Genomic DNA, 17,267 nt, shown 5'->3' with positions numbered 1-17,267 from the left:
GGTCATATTGTAGCGGTGCTTAGGCGAAGCCCTGCGACGGTTGAACATCAAGGTCGTCACCACACCGTCGTGCTGACGGAACTCCTCCCCGAAGCTTTGCTGGATCGGAGCCCGGGGAGCGTCATCGAGTTGAACGTGTGCCAAGAACTCGGAGGTGTCGGAGTAACGGTGCTTGGATCGGTTGGACCGGGAAGACGTACGATTACTTCCTCTACGTTGCGTCAACGCTTCCGCTTCGGTCTACGAGGGTACGTAGACAACACTCTCCCCTCTCGTTGCTATGCATCACCATGATCTTGCGTGTGCGTAGGAATTTTTTTTGAAATTACTACGTTCCCCAACAGTGGCATCCGAGCCTAGGTTTTATATGTTGATGTTATATGCACGAGTAGAACACAAGTGAGTTGTGGGTGATATAAGTCATATTGCTTACCAGCATGTCATACTTTGGTTCGGCGGTATTGTTGGACGAAGCGGCCCGGACCGACATTACGCATACGCTTACGCGAGACCGGTTCTCCCGACGTGCTTTGCACATAGGTGGCTTGCGGGTGACAGTTTCTCCAACTTTAGTTGAACCGAGTGTGGCTACACCCGGTCCTTGTGAAGGTTAAAACAGCACCAACTTGACAAACTATCGTTGTGGTTTTGATGCATAGGTAAGATTGGTTCTTGCTTAAGCCCGTAGCAGCCATGTAAAACTTGCAACAACAAAGTAGAGGACGTCTAACTTGTTTTTGCAGGGCATGTTGTGATGTGATATGGTCAAGACATGATGCTAAATTTTATTGTATGAGATGATCATGTTTTGTAACCGAGTTATCGGCAACTGGCAGGAGCCATATGATTGTCGCTTTATTGTATGCAATGCAATCGCGCTGTAATGCTTTACTTTATCACTAAGCGGTAGCGATAGTCGTGGAAGCATAAGCTTGGCGAGACGACAACGATGCTACGATGGAGATCAAGGTGTCGCGCCGGTGACGATGGTGATCATGACGGTGCTTCGAAGATGGAGATCACAAGCACAAGATGATGATGGCCATATCATATCACTTATATTGATTGCATGTGATGTTTATCTTTTATGCATCTTATCTTGCTTTGATTGACGGTAGCATTTTAAGATGATCTCTCACTAATTATCAAGAAGTGTTCTCCCTGAGTATGCACCGTTGCGAAAGTTCTTCGTGCTGAGACACCACGTGATGATCGGGTGTGATAGGCTCTACGTTCAAATACAATGGGTGCAAAACAGTTGCACACGCGGAATACTCAGGTTATACTTGACGAGCCAAGCATATACAGATATGGCCTCGGAACACGGAGACCGAAAGGTCGAGCGTGAATCATATAGCAGATATGATCAACATAACGATGTTCACCAATGAAACTACTCCATCTCACGTGATGATCAGACATGGTTTAGTTGATTTGGATCACGTAATCACTTAGAGGATTAGAGGGATGTCTATCTAAGTGGGAGTTCTTAAGTAATATGATTAATTGAACTTAAATTTATCATGAAACTTAGTCCTGGTAGTATTTTGCAAATTATGTTGTAGATCAATAGCTCGCGTTGTTGCTTCCATGCGTTTATTTTGATATGTTCCTAGAGAAAAATTGTGTTGAAAGATGTTAGTAGCAATGATGCGGATTGGATCCGTGATCTGAGGTTTATCCTCATTGCTGCACAGAAGAATTATGTCCTTGATGCACCGCTAGGTGACGGACCTATTGCAGGAGCAGATGCAGACGTTATGAACGTTTGGCTAGCTCAATATGATGACTACTTGATAGTTTAGTGCACCATGCTTAATGGCTTAGAATCGGGACTTCAAAGACGTTTTGAACGTCATGAAACATATGAGATGTTCCAGGAGTTGAAGTTAATATTTCAAGCAAATACCCGAGTTGAGAGATATGAAGTCTCCAACAAGTTCTATAGCTAAAAGATGGAGGAGAATCGCTCAACTAGTGAGCATGTGCCCAGATTGTCTGAGTACTACAATCGCTTGAATCAAGTGGGAGTTAAACTTCCAGATAAGATAGTGATTGACAGAATTCTCTAGTCACCATCACCAAGTTAGTAGAACTTCGTGATGAACTATGATATGCAAGGGATAACGGAAATGATTCCCAAGCTCTTCGTAATGCGGAAATTGACGAAGGTAGAAATCGAGAAAAACATCAAGTGTTGATGGTAGACAAGACCACTAGTTTCAAGAAAAGGGCAGAGGGAAGAAGGGGAACTTCAAGAAGAACAGCAAGCAAGTTGCTCAAGTGAAGAAACCCAAGTCTGATCCTAAGCCTGAGACTAAGTGCTTGTACTGCAAAGGGACTGGTCACTGGAAGCGGAACTACCCCAAGTGATTGGCAGATAAGAAGGATGGCAAAGTGAACATAAGTATATTTGATATACATGTTATTGATGTGTACTTTACTAGTGTTTATAGCAACCCCTCAGTATTTGATACTAGTTCAGTTGCTAAGATTAGTAACTCGAAACGGGAGTTGCAGAATAAAGACTAGTTGAGGGTGAAGTGACGATGTGTGTTGGAAGTGGTTCCAAGATTGATATGATCATCATCGCACACTCCCTATACTTTCGGGATTAGTGTTGAACCTGAATAAGTGTTATTTGGTGTTTGCGTTGAGCATGAATATGATTTGATCATGTTTATTGTAATACGGTTATTCATTTAAGTAAGAGAATAAATTGTTGTTCTGTTTACATGAATAAAACCTTATATGGTTACACACCCAATGAAAATAGTTCGTTGGATCTCGATCATAGTGATACACATAATCATAATATTGAAACCAAAAGATGCAAAGTTAATAATGATAGTGCAACTTATTTGTGGCACTGCCGTTTAGGTCATATTGGTGTAAAGCGCATGAAGAAACTCCATGCTAATAGGTTTTTGGAATCACTTGATTATGAATCAGTTGATGCTTGTGAACCATGCCTCATGGGCAAGATAACTAAAACGCCGTTCTCCGGAACTATGGAGCGAGCAACTGACTTATTGGAAATAATACATACTGATGTATGAGATCCGATGAGTGTTAAGGCTCGCGGCGGGTATCATTATTTTCTGACCTTCACAAATGATTTGAGCAGATATGGGTATATCTACTTAATGAAACACAAGTCTGAAATATTTGAAAAGTTCAAAGAATTTCAGAGTGAAGTGGAGAATCATCGTAACAAGAAAATAAAAGTTTCTATGATATGATCGCAGAGGTAAAATATTTGAGTTACGAGTTTGGCCTTCAGTTAAAACAATGTGAAATAGTTTTACTACTCACGCCACCTGGAACACCACAGCATAATGGTGTGTCTGAACATTATAACCGTACTTTACTAGATATGGTGTGATCTATGATGTCTCTTTTCGATCTACCACTATCGTTTTGGGTTTATGCATTAAAGACAGCTACATTCACGTTTAAAAGGGCACCATCTAAGTCCGTTGAGACGACACAATCTGAACTATGGTTTGGCAAGAAACCAAAGTTGTCGTTTCTTAAAGTTTGGGATTGTGATGCTTATATGGAAAAAGTTTCATCCTGACAAGCTCAAACCCAAATCGGAGAAATATGTCTTCATAGGATACCCAAAGGAGACTGTTGGGTACACCTTCTATCACAAATCCGAAGGCAAGACTTTTGTTGCTAAATTTGGAGTTTTTCTAGAGAAGGAGTTTCTCTCGAAAAAAGTGAGTGGGAGGAAAGTAGAACTTGATGAGGTAACTGTACCTGCTCCCTTATTGGAAAGTAGTTCATCACAGAAATCTGTTCCTGTGACTACTACACCAATTAGTGAGGAAGCTAATGATGATGATCATGTAACTTCAGATCAAGTTACTACTGAATCTCGTAGGTAAACCAGAGTGAGATCCGCACCAGAGTGGTACAGTAATCCTGTTCTGGAAGTCATGTTACTAGACCATGACGAACTTGCGAACTATGAGGAAGCGATGATGAGCCCAGATTCCGCGAAATGGTTTGAGGCCATAAAATCTGAGATATGATCCATGTATGAGAACAAAGTATGGACTTTGATGGATTTGCCCGATGATCGGCAAGCCATAGAAAATAAATGGATCTTCAAGAGGAAGACGGACGCTGATAGTAGTGTTACTATCTACAAAGCTAGAATTGTCGCAAAAGGTTTTCGACAAGTTCAAGGTGTTGACTACGATGAGATTTTCTCACTCGTATATATGCTTAAGTCTGTCCGAATCATGCTAGCAATTGCCGCATTTTATGAAATCTGGCAAATGGATAAACAAAACTGCATTCCATAATGGATTTCTTAAAAAAGAGTTGTATATGATGCAACCAGAAGGTTTTGTCAATCCTAAAGGTGTTAACAAAATATGCAAGCTCCAACGATCCATCTATGGACTGGTGCAAGCATCTCAGAGTTGGAATATACGCTTTGATAAGTTGATCAAAGCATATAGTTTTATACAGACTTATGGTGAAGCCTGTATTTACAAGAAAGTGAGTGGGAGCACTACAACATTTCTGATAAGTATATGTGAACAACATATTGTTGATCGGAAATAATGTATAATTTTCTGGAAAGCATAAAGGAATATTTGAAAGGAGTTTTTCAAAGAAAGACCTCGGTGAAGCTGCTTACATATTGAGCATCAAGATCTATAGAGATAGATCAAGACGCTTGATAAGTTTTTCAATGAGTACATACCTTGACAAGATTTTGAAGTAGTTCAAAATGAAACAGTCAAAGAAAGAGTTCTTGCCTGTGTTGCAAGGTGTGAAATTGAGTAAGACTCAAAGCCCGACCACGGCAGGAGATAGAAATAGAATGAAAGTCATTCCCTATGCCTCAGCCATAGGTTCTATAAAGTATGCCATGCTGTGTACCAGATCTATTGTATACCCTACACTGTGTTAAGCAAGGGAGTACAATAGTGATCTAAGAGTAGATCACTAGACAGCGGTCAAAAATATCCTTAGTGGAATAAGGAAATTTTTCTCAATTATGGAGGTGACAAAAAGGTTCATCGGAAAAGTTACGTCGATGCAAGTTTTGACACAGATCTGAATGACTCTAAGTCTCGATCTAGATACATATTGAAAGTGGGAGCAATAAGCTAGAGTAGCTCCGTGCAGAGCATTGTTGACATAGAAATTCGCAAAATACTTACGGATCTGAATGTGACAGATCCGTTGACTAAAATTATCTCACAAGCAAAACATGGTCACACCTTAGTACTCTTTGGGTGTTAATCACATAGCGATGTGAACTAGATTACTGACTCTAGTAAACCCTTTGGGTGTTGATCACATATCGATGTGAACCATGGGTGTTAATCACATGGTGGTGTGAACTATTGCTGTTAAATCACATGGCGATGTGAACTAGATTATTGACTCTAGTGCAAGTGGGAGACTGAGGGAAATATGCCCTAGAGGCAATAATAAAGTTATTATTTATTTCCTTATATCATGATAAATGTTTATTATTCATGCTAGAATTGTATTAACCGGAAACATAATACTTGTGTGAATACATAGACAAACAAAGTGTCACTAGTATGCCTCTACTTGACTAGCTCGTTAAGCGAAGATGGTTATGTTTCCTAACCATAAACAAAAGAGTTGTTATTTGATTAACGGGATCACATCATTAGGAGAATGATGTGATTGACATGACCCATTCCATTAGCTTAGCACCCGATCGTTTAGTATGTTGCTATTGCTTTCTTCATGACTTATACATGTTCCTATGACTATGAGATTATGCAACTCCCGTTTGCCGGAGGAACACTTTGTGTGCTACCAAACGTCACAACGTAACTGGGTGATTATAAAGGTGCTCTACAGGTGTCTCCAAAGGTACATGTTGGGTTGGCGTATTTCGAGATTAGGATTTGTCACTCCGATTGTCGGAGAGGTATCTCTGGGCCCTCTCGGTAATGCACATCACATAAGCCTTGCAAGCATTGCAACTAATGAGTTAGTTGCGAGATGATGTATTACGGAACGAGTAAAGAGACTTGCCGGTAACGAGATTGAACTAGGTATTGGATACCGACGATCGAATCTCGGGCAAGTAACATACCGATGACAAAGGGAACAACGTATGTTGTTATGCGGTCTGACCGATAAAGATCTTCGTAGAATATGTAGGAGCCAATATGGGCATCCAGGTCCCGCTATTGGTTATTGACCGGAGACGTGCCTCGGTCATGTCTACATTGTTCTCGAACCATAGGGTCCGCACGCTTAAGGTTTCGATGACAGTTATATTATGAGTTTATGAGTTTTGATGTACCGAAGGAGTTCGGAGTCCCGGATGAGATCGGGGACATGACGAGGAGTCTCGAAATGGTCAAGACATAAAGATCGATATATTGGACGACTATATTCGGACATCGGAAAGGTTCCGAGTGATTCGGGTATTTTTCGGAGTACCAGGTAGTTACGGGAGAAGCAATGGGCCTTGATGGGCTTTAGTGGGAAGAGGAGAAAGGGCCAAGGGGCTGCTGCGCCCCCCCTCCCCTCTAGTCCGAATTGGACTAGGGAAAAGGGGGCCGGTCACCTCTCCTTCTCCTCCACTTCCTTCTCCCTTCCTCCCCTCTTGGTGGACTCCTACTAGGACTTGGAGTCCTAGTAGGACTCCACATCCTGGCCGCACCAATTGCCTTGGCCGGCCTCCTCGTCCTCCATCCTTTATATACTGAGGCAAGGGGCACCCCATGAACACAAGTTGATCTTCGTGATCGTTCCTTAGCCGTGTGCGGTGCCCCCCTCCACGATATTACACCTCGGTCATATTGTAGCGGTGCTTAGGCGAAGCCTTGCGACGGTTGAACATCAAGATCGTCACCACACCGTCGTGCTGACGGAACTCCTCCCCGAAGCTTTGCTGGATCAGAGCCCGGGGAGCGTCATCGAGCTGAACGTGTGCCAAGAACTCGGAGGTGCCGGAGTAACGGTGCTTGGATCGGTTGGACCGGGAAGACGTACGACTACTTCCTCTACGTTGCGTCAACGCTTCCGCTGCAGTCTACGAGGGTACATAGACAACACTCTCCCCTCTTGTTGCTATGCATCACCATGATCTTGCGTGTGCGTAGGAATTTTTTTTGAAATTACTACGTTCCCCAACACTATTGGGTACGAGGATACCGGTCTGCAAGGAAGGGGTGGCATTCGCCCTCATGATTTTCCTGAGTCCATGCCTAAGGAGAAGCTTGCCCCTCTGTACATTCGGGGCCGTGGGATTATTGGAGAATCCAAGGATTTGGAGAAGATCTATGACATCATGCATCGAGTGTTCCGCAATGTGCTCTTGCCTAAGGTGGGCAATCAAGATGAAATTCATGGCTATCTGGTTGATTTGATGGTTGCTATGAAGACCATGGTGGGGACAGGGGCAACGTTTGATGTGTCAAATTGGCTATGGCATGAGATGTACAACATGGTCATCTACTGTAAAGTCCCAATCTACGCTCCGTTTGTCATGTGCTTTCTGAACTTTGTGTGGGCTGTTCGTCGTCCTAGAGAGCTCCTCACTTCTCCAGACAACCTCACTGTTCATGAGGTCAAGCTCCTTAAGAAGAAGAAGCATGCCGAGCCTCGCTTACCTGAACATGCTCCTGAAGATGTCTATGCTACTTCTAACGATGAGGACTTTGAGCTGGAGCCAGGGGCCAAGCCTTCGTGGGTGGCCAAACTTACTGCCAAGGTAAAGAAGACCTTTTGTCTCCAGGCTGACATCCAGAAGAAGATGTATGAGGCACATGTCAACGAGAAGCTCGCACGGCGTCGCCAAATTGCAATGATGAAGCACCTCAACATGCAGGTTCAGAGTGGCTCTGAGAAGAGCATCACCCTAAGGAGCGTTGGATCTCTACCCATAGCACCTGGACTGATGATGAAGCCCCTCCCCAGCCATCATCCTCGTTTGCAGCAGCTGACAATGCCATGGAAGAACCTGATCACGACGACGATGACGACTCTGATGATGAAGATCCAGATGCAACTGAGGAGTCAGAGGAGGACGCCTGAGCTTTGGGTCGCTAGCTTCGCTCTTTTCCTTTTTGGTGTCTTGATGCCAAAGGGGGAGAGGGTTCTATAGGTCTCGGGGATTTTCTTGGGTTGTTTTCTCTTGTTCTCGTGTTTTTGTGTTTGTTTGTGGACTTGTTTCGTTCCGTGTTGTGTGTGAGACTTGCTAGTCTTGCTACTCCGTTTATTCGTAGGTCTTTATCATTATTATTGCCTCTAAGTATTATATTGTCTATCCTTTTGAGCTCAGAGTGACGAGTCTATAAAATCTAGGGGGAGTCTAGTCCTGAAAGTTTGCCCATGCTTTCTAACAGCTAGTACTTGTTGGGGCACACATTCAGGGGGAGTTCCGTCTAGATTTCATTGACTTATCTCTTGCAAATCGTGTTGTTGTCATCATCCACCAAAAAGGGGGAGATTGAAAGGGCATTTCCCTACTTTATATTTTGGATGATGATGACAACCCTTAGTGGTCTCAATGTGTGCTTTATGTTTCAGGTTCTCGATGCTTAGGCTTACATCGGATTGCTATTACCTCTCGAAGGAAAAGATCGAAGACATGTCCTCTACGGTTTTATTTTCTTTGGTCGTAGAGTACCCGTACTATCAAGAGGGAATCCTCATTAGGAAGCTCTGGGGGAATCAGTTCACGTACACTTTTCTCACCCTCTCTTTGCCTTCCTCAGGTGTGTGTGTGAGAGAGAGTTTTCCTTGCCTCTTCCCCTCTTTTCTTTTCTGCTCACTGTTTCTGCCCAGCGGTTGTACCGCTCTCCGGAGCGGTTGTACCACTGGGTCTTGTCGCTCACCAGCTGTGCTCGAGCGGTTGTACCGCTGCCTCCGGGCGGTGGTACCGCCACCATGCTCTGCAACAGCTGGGGCGGTGGTTCCGTCCATGCACCGCTCAAGTACCGCTCTCGCTTCTGATTTGATGCGGTTCTTGGGCGGTAGTGGCCCGGTTGGTCCGGTCGTTCCACGATGACCGGTACCACCGGTGGTCCGAGCGGTTCTTCCACTCAGGACTTAGCCACCCAAGAGCTCAAGGCCATACGGTTGTTCCGGCCAGGCACCGCCCAAGTACCGGTCAAGCTCCTGTTTTGATGCGGTGTTTGTGCGATGGCCAGGCGGTTAGTCCGGTTATTTTTCTTAGCCGGTACTACCGCCCCCTGGTCCGGTTGTACCGCTTGGTAGGGTTCTGCAGATACACCGTGAGTCCCGCTTGTACCGGGACGAGGACCGGTTGTACCGCTGTAGTGCTAAAATCACAGTAACGGTTGGAAATTGAGGGTGACTATATAAGGGAGCTTCTCCCACCTAGCACTCCCACCTTTGACCTCTCTCACTCCACCATTGATGCCCTTCAAGCTCTCTTGCCTGATCTCTCTCTCTAGCCACTCAAACTTGTTGATTTGCTAGGGATTGAAGGAGGAGACCTAGATCTACACTTCCACCAAAGGATATTTGGTTCCCCCATACTTTCTTGTGTGGATTTTGTTACTCTTGGGTGTTTGAGCACCCTAGACGGTTGAGGTCATCTCGGAGCCATATTCCATTGTGGTGAAGCTTCGTGGTTTTGTTGGGAGCCTCCAATTAAGTTGTGGAGAGAGCCCCAACCTTGTTTGTAAAGGTTCGGTAGCCGCCTTCAAGGGAACCAATAGTGGAATCACGGCATCTTGCATTGTGTGAGGGCGTGAGGAGAATACGGTGGCCCTAGTGGCTTCTTGGGGAGCATTGTGCCTCCACACCGCTCCAACGGAGACGTACTTCCTCTCAAAGGGAAGGAACTTTGGCAACACATCCTCGTCTCCACCATCTCCACTCTTGGTTATCTCGTGCCTTTATTTAAGCAAGCTTACTTGTTTCATATCTCTTGCTTGCTTGTGTACCTATCCTCGTTGCATCATATAGGTTGCTCACCTAGTTGCATTTCTAGACAACCTATTTTGATGCAAAGTTTAACTTGTTAAAGAAAAGCTAAAAATTGTTAGTTGCCTATTCACCCCCCCCTCTAGTCAACCATATCGATCCTTTCACCTGCTTTGCCCCTTCTCTGAACCTGCGGCTCTCTGTTTCTCTGTCGAACGAGATGGGCAGCGCCGTACCGCTCCCTGGCGTGCGCTAGGTGGGCCTCACGCCGGCCCAGCGCGCCTAAGCCGGCCTGCCCGCTAGGCCGCCGCCAACCTCCCTCACTGACTGGGCTTGGCCCATGGTGAGCACCCAGTCCGCCTAGTTTCAGCCTGCTGTATTTTTTCAGATATGTGAATTTAGCTATTATCCCAGGAACGACTATTTTACAGAAAAGCCCCTGTTCTTCTTGCATTTAATAACTCACCAACCATGCATCACATGTAAAAACTTAATATATGAAACTTGCTTAGAATTTTGTGTAGATTAATCTTTTCCAACTTTCATCCATGTTTAAAATGATGTTTGCTTTAATTTCCTTAAATATGTTGCTAAAATGATTTATTTCATAACTAAATAACCGTAGCTCCAAACTTAATAAACTTTATATGTAAATGGGGTAGAAAATTGCCTAGTTTAACATGGTGTCATTGTTTTGCATGTTTAACAACTCTCAAATTTGGTTTAGGGCAGAACAATACCAAATCCATAAGTTGCACATGAGGACTTTTCCGGACTTGTTGTTTGATGTTCCCGGCCTCATTTAAACTTGCCTAAATGTTTAGTTTGCTGATGCTTCACCTCTTGCTATTCTAACAACATTTAATATTGCTGAGTACATAAACGAGATCGAACTAAATAAGTCACGTGGTGTTTCGTCACTATGCAACGGAGTTGCATATTGAGCTCCACTTAATTTGTAGGATTGTTTGTGCATTTTGCCATGCCATGTCTCTTTAAACCGGACATGCATCATACTTGATTGTGCATCATGCCATGTTTATGTGGTGGTTGTTTACTATGTTGTTTGCTTCTTTCCGGTGTGCTTCTTCGGGTTGGTTCCGATAACGTCGTGTTGTGAGGATTCGTTCGACTACGTCCATTTGCCTTCTTCATGGACTCGTTCTCCTTCCTTGCGGGATCTCAGGCAAGATGACCATACCCTTGAAATCACTTCTATCTTTGCTTGCTAGTTGCTCGCTCTATTGCTATGCCTATGCTGCGATACCTACCACTTGCTATATCATGCCTCCCATATTGCCATGTCAAACCTCTAACCCACCTTGTCCTAGCAAACCGTTGTTTGGCTATATTACCGCTTTGCTCAGCCCCTCTTATAGCGTTGCTAGTTGCAGGTGAAGATTGGAGTTTGTTCCATGTTGGAACATGATTATTGTTGGGATATCACAATATCTCTTATTTAATTAACGCACCTATATACTTGGTAAAGAGTGGAAGGCTCGGCCTTATGCCTGGTGTTTTGTTCCATTCTTGCCGCCCTAGTTTCCGTCATACCGGTGTTATGTTCCTTGATTTTGTGTTCCTTACGTGGTTGGGTTATAATGGGAACCCCTTGACAGTTCGCCTTGAATAAAACTCCTCCAGCAAGGCCCAACATTGGTTTTACCATTTGCCACCTAGCCTTTTCTTTCACTTGGGTTCTGCAGACTCAAGGTTCATATTTATTTTAACCCCCCCGGGCCAGTGCTTCTCTAAGTGTTGGTCCAACTGAGCGATGTCCGGGGCTACCAGGGGCAACTCTGGGCTGGCCTACCCGACGTCTGGCTCATCCGGTGTGCCCTGAGAACGAGATATGTGCAGCTCCTATCGGGATTTGTCGGCACATCTGGGTGGCTTTGCCGGTCTTGTTTTACCATTGTCAAAATGTCTTGTAACCGGGATTCCGAGCCTGATCGGGTCTTCCTTGGAGAAGGAATATCCTTCGTTGACCGTGAGAGCTTGTGATGGGCTAAGTTGGGACACCCCTACAGGGTTTTGAACTTTCGAAAGCCGTTCCCGCGATTATGGGCAGATGGGAATTTGTTAATGTCCGGTTGTAGAAAACTTGACACTTAACTTAATTAAAATGCATCAACCGCGTGTGTAGCCGTGATGGTCTCTTCTCGACGGGGTCCGGGAAGTGAACACGGTGTTGGAGTTATGCTTGACGTAGGTTGTTCTAGGATCATTTCTTGATCATAGTTTTCTCGACCGTGCTTTGCCTTCTCTTCTCGCTCTCATTTGCGTATGTTAGCCACCATGTATGCTAGTGCTTGCTGCAGCTCCACCTCATACCTTTTTCCGTATCTATAAGCTTAAATAGTCTTGATCGCGAGGGTGTGAGATTGCTGAGTCCCCGTGACTCACAGATTACTTCCAAACCCAGATTGCAGGTGCCGATGCTATCGTGCAGGTGACGCAACCGAGCTCAGGGAGGAGCTCGATGAAGACCTTGTTCGTTGCGATGTTCCGTTTCCAGTTGATCAGTAGTGGAGCCCAGTTGGATCGATCGGGGATCTGTAGCATTAGGGGTAGTCTTCTTTTAATTTGGTTCCGTAGTCGGACCTTGATTGTATCTGGATGATTGTAATGCTTTATTGTTGTATTGTGTGAAATGGCGATTGTAAGCCAACTATGTATCTCTTTCCTTATTCATTACATGGGTTGTGTGAAGATTACCTCTCTTGCGACACTGCTTACAATGCGGTTATGCCTCTAAGTCGTGCTTCGACACGTGGGAGATATAGCCGCATCGTGGGCGTTACATCGATCTTGCCTTGTCTCTTCTTATTCAGATCTATCTTGCCTTGTCTCTTCTTATTCAGATCTGATGCTAACTAATGGAGAAATAGTCCAGTCCAGCTTGCCGGTATAAGTTGCCCCAAGCAATTTCCTGTATCTTAAGTCTTTTTAGTCCCTTCCCTCTACTTTTTTGAAGATGTGATTGTACTGAGGTAAAAGAAGCCATTGATGCTCACTCAAAAGGACAAAAATTGGATTGATTCAAACCCTTTTCTTATGAGCAGAATGTTCGCCTTTTCTACACACTTTATTTTTTGTCTCAAAGAATCAAAGGTCAAATTGCTACTCACTCTTTATATAACCTCTACTTCATAATAAAGTATTGTAAAAGCATCTTTAACAAACCCCGTAAAAAGCCCTGACCCGTAAAATAATCATCAAACTACAGGTCGGTGCGGAAAATCCCGCCCGAACAAACCCCGCAAACTCGGCCGGCCCGTAAAAACTTTTGAGGGGCGCAACAAAATCTTGACCCCAACCCGCAAATACGCGCCCCCCCTCCCCCGCTCGGCCCGTCGGTGCCCTGCAAATAGCGGGAGCGGTTGGGGGAGGACATTTCAGCCCGCGCTTTTCCCCACCTACCACCTCCCCTCTCCCCTTCGCCCTGCCGCCGCCCATGATTCCGACGAAAGTAGCTGGTGGGATCACGCCGAAAGGCCGCCACACGCACGAGGTTGCCCTCCCCCATCCCGCGTCGGTGGGCCGGAAAGTTGCAGATTCTGCGGCCCTTCGTTGCGGCTGGCCGGATTTGGCTTTTCTGGCCGCCGGTGGCTACGCCAAGCGATGAAATGGTCGGGGAGCACCTCGCGCAGCCCCGGCAAAGTCCCATCGCCGCATGTAGGTATGTATTCGTCCGGTCACCGTCGCCGACAATTTGCCGGCATGGATTCGGCCGGCCGTCCGCCGGGCTCAGCGCTCGCGCAGAGGCTCTGTGGCTCGCCGATGCCGCTCATATAGTGCGACGACTGCACGCGGACGGTGTTTCGGCTAACTTCGGGCATGCCGAAGCATCCCGGATGGGTGTTCTTCAAATGCGAAAACCACGGAGTATGTGTTGTTTTCATTCGGTTTTGGCACCGCATTCTTTGGTTCAATTGCGATAGCTCATTTCGGACATCATCATATGTGTAGGAAGATGGATGCTCATTTTGATTTGGGGAAGGCAAATACATGAATGCTCATTTTGGTTTTGGGGGTTCGAGTTGGAGGGGTCATCCTAGCGAACATTTCTGTTCGCGTGCGAAGAGGTTCTCCAGCGCGTTCAAAAAAAGAAGAGGTTCTCCAGCGAACCATTTGTTTCTGTTGGCTTTTCCAAAAATCTGACGTTCACCTCATATTGGGGTCCTTACTGAAATCCAAAGGAACCAATTCCAATTCCATAGCAGATTGGACTGTTTATGGGTATGGCTGTCCTGACATGCCAATGACTTCAGCGAACCATCACAGATGATAGAATAGATTAGAAGTTCATGTGCAAAAAAAAAAAAAACTTCACCGAACCATATTTGCATATAGTTATACTCGCTACCTCTCGCTCGTTCTTGACTGCCAAGAGCCCAAGACTTCGTGCGCGCTAGAGCACCAAGATCTGTGCTTGTGGCGCCACACTCATTGTCGATGGAAGCCATCAATCAGCAGCAGAGAATATATTTGTCGACTATTTTTTTCTCCACAATTGTTTGTTTTTTTAGTATTTTTCTGATTAACTATTCACAAGGGGTTCCTGCGGGGCCTTGTTCCAAAAGTCTGCGTCCGGCGCCGGTGCCCTTATTTATTTCTTATAGCACACCCCTACTTTATTTATGTATTTTCTGAAATATCAATTAATAACGGAGAAAAAAAAAGAAAGGTGGAATAATGAAAATGAAAGAAGAAGAAAACAGCAGAATAATATTATACTGGTGTCACCTACGGTGAGATTTACCTTTTCCTTTTGCTGATCTGGTCATGGAAAGCTATTTTTTTTAACACAATACGGACGCAAGCGCTGATATATACGCGCATACACTCACTTTTATGAACGCACACACGTCCATCCTATGTCCATCCTATCCCTATGAGCACCTTGGAGAGACTGAGCCAACATATCATCTTGGACCCTCATGGGCTGGGGATACCACTGTCCACCTAACCATCCAACTACAGGTTCGTTCGCGTCATGAAAAGTTATTGCAACAATGGAAGAGCAGCATATCAGAGGGAATTGGGGTTATGGCCAGGATGGTGGCATCGGTTTGACGGTGGTGGTTATATGAGGAAAAAACTTGTGGTTTCCCAAAATCAAGCAGCAAATGTGTAGCCGCACCCAAGAAAAATACCAAACCTTGTTCGAAATATATATACTAGACAAAAAAATATTTTTGGATATTAGCATGACAAAAATATACAAAATCTCTCCCGTTGCACCATTCAAAGACAAGGTTACAGGCATATATCATCATGCAAAATAAGCTTAATGTCTCAGCTTGTCGGAACACACAAACATGCCACGTACATAGCACACACTGAGTGCCTCAACACTTCTCCAAACTAATTCACACAGACACACACACACACAAACACATGCACACATGCACGCACAGATTATTTTGTGACCGGGCACTTAACGCGCTTCAGCTACCAATTTTCTCCATTTTGCTTTCCTTTAGAAAGTAAGGCACTGACGCCCTTATTTAGTATTCCCTCCATCCCATAATATAAGAGCCTTTTTGACACTAGTGTAGTGTCAAAAACGCTCTTATATTATGGGACGGAGGGAGTAGTTCTTTTCTTGCGGGTGCCTTATTTAGTAGTTATAGCACACCACTACTTTATGGATACCAAAGGGTCGCCATTACATCATTTGCAGCACAACCTTATGGATAGACCTCGATGACACCCCGAGCTCCAAGTTTCTTGACAATTTTGTAGTCACTAAACCCTGCTTTCGCAAAGATGGAACTCCATTGATTTTCATCCCGCTGTCGTCCCCTGGTATATACCATCATTGCCATATCCATCAGCAGTTGGGTTTCGAACATCTGTCCTGAAGAAGAGTCAACCACAATGTCTATGATAATCACTTTTCGTCCTGCTTCTCGGGAAGGAATGGCCTTCTTGCATTGGGCTAGGATATTGATGCAGTCCTCATCACCCCAGAAGTGTAGAACAAGCTGACATGGCAAAAAATGTATGTGGTTAAGCAGTGTGTAATAAGAAGACATAAAATTTATGAACTCGATGTAATTATGCATACAATTGGTACTTTTCATTTAAATATAAAGGGTACCTCAAAAGAATGTACATACTAGTGATACAAACTCTCAACTTTAATGAGGTATAGAATCACGAGCGCTAAAAAGGTATAACATTGTGGAGACAAACCAGTTTGTACCTTGAGCATTACAGCTTGAGCAGGTGGGATGGAATGGAACATGTCACCGGCGACATAGTTAACGAGACCATCGCTTGGAGCTTTATCAACCACCTTTGGAAGGTCCAACACATTGCACTTTATATGCGGGTAGGCCTTAACGATGGACCTGGCTGTCGTTCCATCACCACCACAACAGTCTGTGAGCGACTGCAAGCCACTTAATAGGCCATGACATTCCCGCAATATTGTACCAATTCCCATATGGTCATGGGCAGCTAAAGCTTCATTGAACAACTTGTCACACTCTGGGTCAAGGACCGCCATACTCTCCTCGAAGAGTGCCGCGCCGTGCACTTCCTCGAATGGTGACGGCACGGGCGGCGCGATATCCTTCTTGAACCAGTCGGCCAGCCCCATGGCCGCCTCCATGTAGTGCCGGGAGGTCACGGCGAGCACAAGAGCCGTCTGACTAGCATCACCGTCGATGCGTACACCATCCACGAGGAGGTAGGACAGTGGGACGAGGCTGTAGATCCCAGCCTCGTTTGACGCCAGCACCCCCGTCGTGGAAAGCAGCCGCAGGAGGCGGCTGAGGAACGGCGCCTTGGATGGCGGGAGGGACAGCGCGGTGACCAGGTCCGGCAACGACGCGGCACCGCCAAGACGATGGATCGCGGTAGGGATGCCGAGCTGGATGGCCCAACTGAGCGCCATTGGTGTGAGGTAGCTGAGGCTGTGGCGCCAAAGGTCAGCCTGCGCCTGGACCAGCTCAGCGTCGGTGGGGATTGTCATGGTCTCTGAAGACTTGGCTGCCATTGCTTTCTGTATGAGATTATGAGGCCGGTGTTGTGTGTGTTGATTACTTACGTAGCTTGGGCGGTTTATATAGCACCCATCTGTGCTACTGCTACAGCAACTAACACTGATTTAATTATTCACTCGTGGAACTCGAGTTGGACTGTGCTCGTCGACATTTCTTACCCACACTGCTCAAAAGCTGAGCGAGGAGCTGTTTGTTGCAGGACAAGACTATACGCGTCGACATGCCTCGTTACGCTACACACACTGCTCGGGAGCAGAGCGGGGTCTGTTTGTGACGGACACAAGATATAGCATCAAGATTCCTTTCCACTATACTGCCAGATAATTAGTTTCA

The 17,267-nt window shown here is 45.4% G+C and overlaps 1 protein-coding gene across 1 annotated transcript; it reads right to left on the bottom strand.

Moving 5' to 3' along the window:
• Window positions 1–15,190: 15,190 nt before the first annotated feature.
• On the bottom strand, window positions 15,191–16,951 carry LOC147977905 (flavonoid O-methyltransferase-like protein Os11g0303600). Its single transcript, XM_048711563.2, has 2 exons — window positions 16,130–16,951; window positions 15,191–15,908 (listed from the first exon to the last, which is right to left on the bottom strand). The coding sequence occupies exons 1-2, from the start codon at window positions 16,925–16,927 to the stop codon at window positions 15,612–15,614; spliced, it is 1,095 nt and encodes a 364-aa protein (XP_048567520.2). The 5' UTR covers window positions 16,928–16,951; the 3' UTR covers window positions 15,191–15,611.
• Between the last annotated feature and the right edge of the window lie 316 nt (window positions 16,952–17,267).

Source organism: Triticum urartu, chromosome 3A, assembly GCF_056163025.1.
Source record: "Triticum urartu cultivar PI428250 chromosome 3A, HENAU_Tu73, whole genome shotgun sequence".
NCBI classification, from domain to species: Eukaryota; Viridiplantae; Streptophyta; class Magnoliopsida; order Poales; family Poaceae; genus Triticum; species Triticum urartu.
The sequence above is the reverse complement of the archived record's forward strand: the minus strand, read 5'-3'. Positions and strand labels throughout refer to the sequence as shown.

Excerpts from the sequence above, each read along its gene's own strand:
- LOC147977905 (XM_048711563.2), bottom strand. The coding sequence starts at position 16,927 with ATGGCAGCCAAGTCTTCAGAGACCATGACAATCCCCACCGACGCTGAG. Across the intron at positions 15,909-16,129 it reads CTCAAGCTGTAATGCTCAAG|CTTGTTCTACACTTCTGGGG; the intron begins GTACAAACTGGT and ends TTGCCATGTCAG.